Source organism: Heliconius melpomene, chromosome 17, assembly GCF_056956725.1.
Source record: "Heliconius melpomene rosina isolate 202511_hmr_F chromosome 17, ASM5695672v1, whole genome shotgun sequence".
Taxonomy (NCBI): Eukaryota; Metazoa; Arthropoda; class Insecta; order Lepidoptera; family Nymphalidae; genus Heliconius; species Heliconius melpomene.
The window spans coordinates 7,159,504-7,169,823 of record NC_140405.1 but is presented as its reverse complement, the minus strand read 5'-3'; the positions used below and the strand labels follow the sequence as shown (position 1 = coordinate 7,169,823).

The 10,320-nt window shown below is 30.9% G+C and overlaps 1 protein-coding gene across 1 annotated transcript; it reads right to left on the bottom strand.

Annotated features, from left to right (window-relative positions):
- Positions 1-618: 618 nt before the first annotated feature.
- On the bottom strand, positions 619-9,811 carry LOC146530068 (proton channel OtopLc-like). The gene is made up of 14 exons (XM_085201010.1): positions 9,655-9,811; positions 6,446-6,555; positions 4,953-5,114; positions 4,546-4,707; positions 3,796-3,910; positions 3,407-3,509; positions 3,011-3,124; positions 2,479-2,927; positions 2,299-2,398; positions 2,050-2,222; positions 1,832-1,946; positions 1,594-1,748; positions 1,074-1,220; positions 619-829 (listed from the first exon to the last, which is right to left on the bottom strand). Exons 1-14 carry the CDS (start codon positions 9,709-9,711, stop codon positions 656-658), a joined length of 2,136 nt encoding a protein of 711 aa, XP_085057136.1. The 5' UTR covers positions 9,712-9,811; the 3' UTR covers positions 619-655.
- Positions 9,812-10,320: the final 509 nt, after the last annotated feature.

The following is a 10,320-nucleotide window of genomic DNA, read 5'->3' as shown; positions in this document are numbered from 1 at the left end:
GAGTGCTTTAACACTATGTTCCTTATTCCTACCCTGCTATATGCGAGATGCAGCGTGTAGCTGAGCTGATTTATTACGTTAACGATGAAGTAAAAACCTACATAACATTCAATTTTGGATTTCATGATTGATATATTATAATTCTATTTTGGAGTGGAGTAAACAATTAGCGAGTGTTGATGTTAGTTTTTGGTCATGACAAAGGTAGCATTCAATGTGTTAAATGCCTCATCACGTTCCACTGGAAGTCCAACGGTTCAAAAATTTATTAAATTTTCATTCTTGTTTTATGATCATATGCCAGTCGTAGCGCAGGGGCACAAGGGTGTGACTGTATACACGTTAGCTTGTGGGTTCGAGTCCTATTCGGGGAAATGAAATATTTTATATTTTCATTTCTTTATTCCGGTAATGACGAAAAGCGCGGAGTTGACTCAACCAGAATTCGGTGGTAAGTAGGAAACCAAAGTGTCTTTATGGGAATGGAGAGTCTCAACACTAGGTTCCCAGGTTCCTTCTGCCCATGTATAGTGGTACAGCATGAAACTAAAAAAAAGATATAGTTAATCATAAAAAATGTGTTATTAATTATGTTATAAACAAAGAAAACACGGTACATTCAAGGTATTATTTTATTAACCCACACTATGATTTATTAAATATTTAAATAGAGCGGTTTATTTTTAAAACAATTTTTCCATATTTCAAAAAGACAGATTGTAGAGTGGAATCGGTAGAAAATCGCTAGCGGCATCGATACATGCGTAATAATTGTCCATGCCCATGGACCAAAGAAAGCGAGGTGGGCTGGACGGAATTCTGCACGATTCTGAAAAGGCAATATATATTAATTAAATATAATATATTATTTGTGAGAGAAAAAAAAACAATAAGCATATTCAAGATATAATATCCTTAATTGTTTTATCTGTCAATTTATGCCTTTAAAATTTTATAGCGTAAGTCGTAAAAATTGAGAACATTGAGATCTTTTAATCCAAGATAATAGTAAGATGACATACATTAACATTTAATCACTTCCATATATTAACAAAATATAAACTAATATATACTTTTTCAAGTGTGTTAATTGCCCACATAGCCATGTTTGCCACAAGTAAGAAGGTTACTAGTTGCCGCCCTGGTTTTTTACGCCTTTGTTCTGAATTACCGCTGCGCCTCCACCACGCGTCGATTATGAACAGAGATTGTAGTATTGTCTGAAAAGACACTGACATGAAGATAGGAAATAAACATTGTTAACATTGATGTTTTGCTGATTGAGGCCAGTCGTGGCACAGGAGCACAAAATGTGACTGCAAGCACGACAGGGTTCGATTCCCAATTGAGGAAATGAAATATTTATTATTATTTCAATTTTCCAATGTTGCCAATGCCTCCTGAATTCAGCGGAAAATGTGGCACGGAATTTCTTAGCACCAGTTTCCCTCCGCTTTCCTTGATATGTGTGGGATACATCGTGAATAATAATAACGTAAAAACGTAACGTGAAATAAAGTAAGTAATAGACTTACTTTATTTCACAAAATTTATCGTATGTAAATTTTTAAATTGACTTATTATGTAACTTACTTGATTTAAGGATAAAAATTCGGAAAAGACGCCAGTCAATCCCGCGCCATTGCTATGATTTACTGTGTGATGACAACCAATCAAACTGAACATGCAATACACAAACATTCCCGATTGCGCTAATATTAACAACGAAGTATCCAAACCCAACACGGCTGAAAATATTTATATCAGTAAAATAATAATGTCTTTTATAGATTTTTTTTATTGATACTTTTAATATATTTTACAGGCAAACCTTGTGATTTCCTTTTATATGGAAGTTCTCTCATCTGCTTTAAAGCAATGGCCACAGCTATTAAAGTTAAAGAGTATAATATCAGCTCACATACGTTGACTTCAAATATTGCATCCTGAAACAATATATTTGTATACCTAACAGATTTTAAATACACTATTTAAAAACTGTTAGATACATAAAAATATTTTAAGAGATGAAATAGAACATTTTCTTACGTTAACTGTGTTGGGATTGTTCACGAGTACAAAAAACATTATTAATGATATGATAGTCAGAACGATGACGAGTATGCCAGCGAAAAGACCTCGATGGGCATGAGAACAATCGACGGAGAAATGATGGAGAGCCACACGACTGCCATGCGGAGAGCTGACGCCCAGCATACCCGCTGAAAACAACAATGAAAGTTATGCCTATTTTTTTTAAAAATCACAAAGACAACAATTAAAAAGATATGCTATTACCGAATTGTTGAATTATTTTTTCAGGAGTGACTGAATTATTACGAGATTTATTTTTAGGGTAATTAAATTTCTTTTCAAAGTCCTCTGGCGTACATTTGACCTGTAACATATTTTTAGTTTAATAAGTAATATAACATTTTATAATATAAATTATTGAAATTTTAATGTATAACTTCATACCTCTTTCCACATTTCATATAAAATAACAGCACAAATTAAAGAATATTCTATTGTGCAAGGAAAAAGAAAAGGTGATGCATTTTGCACTAATGTTCCCATTACATTGGACCGTTTGCATGGTTCTTCTATATGGTGAATACTAGCGTTTGCTTTTGAGAGCATAGAACGTTCTAGATGATGAATTTCATGTTTCGTTTCTTCAACGAGGACATACAGCCATTCACAAAGATTGGTAGCTATCAAATGCATAAATCCAAACCTCTTTATTAACTTGTAACTTCCCGCTTCAATATCTTTGTTTGTGAGGAATATAAATTGCATCTGGGCCAGAGTTAGCGCCATTCGTAATGCTGGTATTAGAGCGGAGAGAACAGATCTACAACGGTCTGACATTTCAAAATATTCTCCAAATTCTAAGCCACTGTACACCATAGATCCGATACCAAATGCTGTGAAAAATGTTTAAAAATAATAATAATCTAAGCATCATATGTTTTTTTAAGTATTTGTCTTATTTCTCCAAGTAACCTACCAATAGCACCCAGTCTCAAATAAAAACTACCATATCGAGAAATAGTCTCTTTCTTCTTTAATTTCTCACTTGGAGTCGCTCTGCCAGCAACATTTTTGTCTTCTTTTGTTGTTTCTGTAAATAAAAGACTTTGTATTTATATTTTGTGTGTAATTAAAAAAAACATGTGTAGAGAATCAACAAGGAACAATTAAACGAATGGCTGAAAACGTTAGTGGAATGAAAACTAAAGAAGGTAATATTCTTTGCAGTGGTGATTATGCAAATAAGATGTGATTTTAATGTCGCATTTTGTTACGCAAATGACGACTAATTACTAAAGCTACTGATTTTTGTTGTTTTACTAACTAAAGGCGTATTTAAGGTAATTACTGAAGCGACATAATATGTCCTTACCGTGGTTATTAATAATCATGTTGAATGCCTTCTCTCTCATTATATTCGCGTATTGGAATATTACAAATATTAGTGAAACTAAATACAAATATAAATAGAAGCCCTGAAATAAAAATGTAATCATTTAATTAATATAGACAATATAAATAAAACTATTGATTTAGGTATAATTTACTTTATTTTGAAATATAAAGATTTGAACGTAGTGGAATTTGAAAACGCGTCTCTTGGAAACCGCCCAAGCGCTCTGACCACTAAGCTATACGTTCTCATACGCTTGTTACAGCTTAGTTAAAAAAGTATTAATTAACTCCAAAAAGTAATAATCTCTTCCAAGTATGGAATAACACATATAAATGTAAAAAATAATATGACTTATAATTTTTTACCTGATAATACGCATCAGGCACACCGTTTGCAATAACTTCAGTAACAGGAAAAGCCAATCCGAGAACTACTAGGAGCTTCGCATAAAGTGCGGATAACGCTTTACTTAAGGCTTCACTATAAAAAAATATAAATAGAAGTAAATTTCATAGAATAATGAAAAAAATTATGTTATAAAGTAGAAAATGGACATGAAACTTAATGAGAAATATTTATAGGGAATGTTCATTGCTGACAGAACTATTGTAAGGTTGTCCATCAGTTAAGAAAAAAAGGTGTGCTTCTGTTGTCATATAGTGTTGACGCGAGTAGGTCTCGCGTATTGTCCTCAATATAATGCAGGCGGCGTGGCGCCATCTAACAGAATATTATTTATATCGAAATAGGTCTCATCTCCATTTCCATTATTTATAAAGTGCTAAAGGGGGGTTCCCTTTTGCCTAATTTCGTCACCAATGTTACGCTGTTTATGTAACTGTAGAGTTAGTGTAGATATTGTTATTGTGTTAATGGAAATCAGTATCGCATCGCTACATCATTCGTTTATCTTTTTTCAGCTTCACGCTCTATCCCACAAATACATAGCAGGGTGAGCAGAGAGAATTTTGGTTCAAGACATTTAATTTTTCACTCTCCGCCTGAATTCGAGGGTGTTGTGTGACTAAATATCAGTTAAATGAGGGAAAAAAATAGAATTGGTATCGTACGCGTATATTAGCACTGTACAAAACAATAGAACAAATGATGCTTACTGCCCCAATAATTCGGCGGCGGAAGCTGGCGGCTCATGGGTAGAAGCGACTGAGGTCCGTGAATGGGGGGTCAGCTCTGATAAGAAGCGTCTTTGTGTCGCCGCACATAATGCTAGCGCTTGTGACGGTCGTCGAAATGCTGCGATTATTGCTGAGGGACGCCTATGAAATGTAAATTATTTTCATTTATTTAAATTCCACCAAGTAAGTACACTTATAGAAATTTAAGGTATTTTTTTTTTAATTTTTAGTGTTAAGACACTCTGTCGAATTCTAGAGGCATTGCGTGTTGAGTGGCGGAATTCAACGCCGCGCTTTGTAAGGTGTTTTTGTTTACTCTTAAATCATTGAAGATATGTCACAATATTCGACAAATAATATTCGTAGATGTATGTATGAAAAGTTACCTTGTATTAAGATTGGCAGCAACTTTGCTATCAATATCATTTGATACACGGCGGCTATTGGGTAATGAACTAGAGTTCTGCACCAGCGGTTCAACGATCGGGCTCAACATGGCTCTGGTTCGTTCCCGTAGTCGCCCTACGTCGGAGTATGAAGATTCATCGCTGAATAAAACATTTTATCAATATTTGATTTTATTTTAAAAACACATTATTTAAATTTAAAACTTATATATATACAATCTTTTTTTCACTTTTGATTTCTGTTATGGTGTTTACGATATTCTGCAAATATTGCAGCAGTCCATTCTCATTGATATTTGTAAGGAAATATAATAAATTAGCTATATTTAAATAATATACGAGTGGAAGGCATATTCTTTGAGCACTATAAGTTGGAAGTTCCTTAAGGGCTTAGGCTAGGTGCAGTTGAAGCGTATTATGGAACACAAAGCGGTCTATCAAACGTCATAAATATTTTCACAGCTTCTGTGCCTTTGCTGCATCCAAATCCCGCTTTGTGTATGCATTTTATACTTCCCGAACTGCCAAAGGTGTTTGAATATTTCATATAAATAAATTTTGGTATATTGAAATGAAATGTATAAAATTAAAATATTAACTTAATATTTTTTTTATTGTTTTACAGGAAATAATTTCAAATTTGGTCGATATATTTGTTTATATAAATATTGACAATATAAATATATATATCTATAATCAATAAATCAATTTCATCGCGTTACAATTTATATACAGCCAAGATAATGGAAATTTCAAACTATTTGAACACCCTATAATAGTTTCGTTACTGTTTTGTATTGAACTATTTTGACGTCGAGACTAAGTCTCGAAATCTCCAAAATGTGCACCTTTGCCGGAAATGTTTGTGCTAACTTCCATATCGACGCCGTATTCTTGAATTTCAAAAATATGACACTTTATCCGTGATATTTCACCTTCCTATGTTTGCACGAGGATTTGGAATTTATATATTATGTTTGTATTATGAATACGAATCATATAAATAAATACGAATGATGTCAACAAACATTATACTATACATAATATAAGCATAAAATGTACTTAAAATATCTATTGACAATTGCCTTAATAATTTTGATAATATACTTTAAATTATAAAAATATATATTACAAAAATATCTTACACTTTAATTAATATTCAGTTTAGTTAATAAATATAAAACAGATTTATAGCGCATAAAATTTCAGTTATAAACAAAGAAGAATGCGTGCAAGTGATCTCGCGTAAGATAAACGATAAACTACAGCATGAAGACAAAGAACGAAAAGCTATTTAAAAGAAAACTTTAATTAAAATCTTAGCATATACTAACGAGCGGCTTGGTTCTAGATATTGAAATTAATGTAAGTAAAAAGTAAATAATAATTATAACTATCTAATACAGACAAACTTAAAGTAAAATAATTAATATATATTTTGGCTTCGAGTTATAATTAAATATTCCACATACCTATCATTGTCGTTCTCCTCCTGAACGGTGTCCATGTCAGTGACGGTGACGCTCGGACGCGACTCGCCTGTTTGTGTTTCGCACAGAGGAACACGTTTGCTCGGAGTCATCTACATATGTAGCGACAATATTATCAATCGACCTTGCTTACAATATTTAGTTTAAATACAGTTTCTTTAGTCGTTTACTAGAAAAGTAAAGCCTTAATAGTTGTTATTAACTGCCAGTATAACACATTATATGGATATACCGATGAGTTGTGAGTTATCCTATAAGTACATTTCTCTACATTTTTCATATATTTCCCAAAAAAATATTTAAATTTAATTCAAAATCTACTTTAAATACAAGCACGTACAATTAATTGATTTTTTATTAGTTTAGTTTAAATATTTTTTTGTTTTACGTTAGACATTGGGATGTGAATTGAATATTCATCGATAAACACTTAATACACATTCTTATCTCAATTTGAAGATAATAAGACCTAAGTCGTCATATCAGGTAACTTCTTTTTAAAACCCCACTTGAAAATGCCAAATATTATTTGAATTATGTTTTTTGTCTTCCTACGTAGTACGTAGGAGACATATGATAGACATATTATAAATAGCGTTGTTTTATATGAAATAAAATAAATAATAAGATAAATTAAATTGAGTGCTTATAATAATACGGCAATAATTCACTCACCGCAGTACATGATTGCTGGTATTAAGAAAACGTTTAAATTCCACGGAATGGCTAAATATTTTCTATTTTAATGTTTATTTTAATAAAGACAAAGATTAAAGAGTAAGTTTGTTTGTGTTGTGTCCGCCGGGCGGTCCGCTCTAAGGTTGTTAGGTTGTTGAATAAGTTTCTGAATTAAGAGAACTGAAAGTTTTCTCATCTCGAGATTACAGCAAAGTGTTTACCGTTTGGCTGTAGGATGCGGCCGCGACGCCGACACCCTCGTAGTCATGTCTCATAGCGTTCTACTCGATATTTTCATTTTTTTGTCTCATTTTATACTGCCGTGCCGTCTTGAAACAATTTGTCTAGCGTACAAAGAATGGTAATAACACTAATACTTTTTCTAGTTAATTAGTTTTTTAATTGTTATTATAATGTTATTTTTAAATATATTATTATTTGCATGAAGACTTTGTATGTTTGTGTTACTATAGATAGGACAAGACAGGTTATTTTGTAGTATGTACATTAATTAATATATTAAACGAGAAATGACTCATCGTTTTAAAGCATTAATGTAGTATCGAGATATTACCACTTCACTAGCGACTATATTCTCCGTATTTTCATAAAATATTTGCGTGAGTGTACCGCACCTGATGTCGCTGCACTCTAAACTCGCTGTGATTTACGTAAACAAAAAGCCGTTGATAAATATTGAAGTAAAAAGTAACTATTTATGATAATATGTATAATAGATGAGCTGAAGCAAAATATCTATATTTAGGTCCAACATTATTTTATGCAAGAGATTTATTCAAATTACAAGAAGTGATTGTTTTTTATCTCTTTACAGTGTAATAAGAATGTACTATACAGAATACCTATTATAATAGTCTGTTATTTGGAGATATATATGTACACAAAACAATTTGAACAAAAATAATATTTGAAGAAAGGGTTTAGCCGGATGAGTATAAAATAAGGAAAAATTGTAAAATAATTTATATATATAATACAATTAAGACAGAAATGATTAATTGAAATTTAATAAGAATATCTTTAATAGATACTAAGAAAATAAACTTTAACGTTAAAGGCTGTTAGCCCCATAACTCCCTGTACTCCCTGTACTGTAAGAGATGGAGACAAAAAAGGTGGAACTCACTATTTCAGATAAAAAGCAATACAATCATATTAAAAACAATTCATTAGAAGCCAGAATTTTTGTGAATATAAATTTCATGTAAAAGAAATTTTGTGAATATAAATTTCATGTAAAAAGATTATTAATATTTTTGCATCACTAAAAGTCTTAATCTTATTCTGAATTATATTCGTTTTTGTCGTAAAGGTAGCAGGATTTATAAATTATAAGAGTTGCACGAGAGATAATCTCCAAGAAGTTTTTGCACTACTTGATATTTTTATGTTATATGTTTCCCAACCATTTGTTGTATATGAAAAAGTAAAATTTACTTAGAAATATGAATACGAAAAAACTATGTACGATTGTTTTACACTGTAATTTGTAACTAGAGAAAGTTTTGTTAAGACACTTTTGTTCCTGTCTTGTTATTTAAAATTAATTAATTTATTTTTAAATATAGATTTTTAAGAAAAAAAATATTGATAAAACATTAATTCGATAAAAATGCTATTAGCATTAGCATTTTAGCCATTTATATATACCTATTACTTAATAAAAAACGTATAATTATTTATTTTCGATGATTGGTTGGATAGTCAGTATAATAAATATACCAATCCATAGCAGTTAGCGCTTTGCGTCGTGATCTGTCTCAATTTGCATCACTTACGATATTTGCCCGCTACCTATTGACAATGACTATTTACTGTTTATGTTTATTTGTCAAAAAGCTATGAAAAAAATAAAAAAAAATATATTTACAATGTTAGATACTGTCAAATAAATTTTTGTTCAGTTTTTTTTTGTCATAAAATAATATGCATATGGACTCGTAAGAAGACGACGAAGTCTCAGTACGAACTCCTGTCACATGGAATTGATTTTATATACATACTTGCATATGTGGCTGTTATTTATTGAGTTTTTAAGATAAAAGTTACAAAATTAAATTTGAAAGTACAATATTTAATTAATAAAAATAATTAGTTTCATATATATTGACGGTAATTTATTTTCAACTATAATACTTTTATTATTAATTTTTACCTAAACAGAGAAGAAGATATTTAAAATAATTAAATCTCGGCTCAAAAAGTAAATTAAAACAATACATATAAGAAACATGAAGAATATAAACGAAAATATGTCTAATAGAGTATTGAATATTGATGAATCCGATTTATTTAACAAGACAAATTCTTTTCGAAAATGAAGGAATCTGACATTTTTATTCCTAGGTATGTGAGGGTCAAAAATATAATCTCTAAATTAAAAATATTGTAAGGCTGTTTATAAAAAGAAATAAAACAAAACTCCAATGTAAATCTTAACACGATTTTCTTATACTAAATGTAAAAAAAAGAAAGAAAATTTAGAAACTTACTTTTATATTGATGGCTGTTGGAGAGAATGGAGAGAAATGGGTTTCATAAGTCACCATAAACTAGCACATTCATGTGTGTGTATGCTGTCTTTAGCTTCATTTTCAACTGAGGTTTTGTGATATCACGTCGGAAGTCCATGCTATTGCTAATTAAATGGTGAATTTATATCGCACGACTTGTGGACGTTGTATATAATATCACTTTATAAGATCATGATATGATGCAAAATAAATAAAATATAATTTTATTTTATTACTATTTACTTACAATAATTTATTAGTTAACTAGGGGCTGGTCCTCGCCATGTTACTTCCATAAACCACGCACCACTGTGTTTGACACTTGCAGCAAGTAGCAAGCAAAGAGAATTTATTATCAAGACTCACCGTTCTCCATTTTCCATAAAAAATGGAATCACTGAGTGTTGAGTTGTAACTCAACCACACCTTCTGTTATGCGAGTAAAAATTGAAATATATATACGACGGCCTATATTATTTATTATATTTTTGTTGGACTATTATAGGTCTTTATCAGATATCTTAATTTTTTATATAGGTACTAATGTAAAATGCTTATCATGATGAACATCTTTCACTAAGGCGGCATTTTATTATTTCTTATGGCTATTCAACAGATGTTCCAGATCTTAAATTTTTTATATAT

What these genes read in the sequence shown, in the direction of transcription:
- LOC146530068 (XM_085201010.1), bottom strand. Translation starts at nt 9,711, where the DNA reads ATGGTGACTTATGAAACCCATTTCTCTCCATTCTCTCCAACAGCCATC. An exon ending in CATGATTATTAATAACCACG is followed by an intron (nt 3,125 to 3,406) that starts GTAAGGACATAT and finishes TTTTATTTACAG; the next exon opens with AAACAACAAAAGAAGACAAA. An exon ending in AATTTTTATCCTTAAATCAA is followed by an intron (nt 1,221 to 1,593) that starts GTAAGTTACATA and finishes GTGTCTTTTCAG; the next exon opens with ACAATACTACAATCTCTGTT.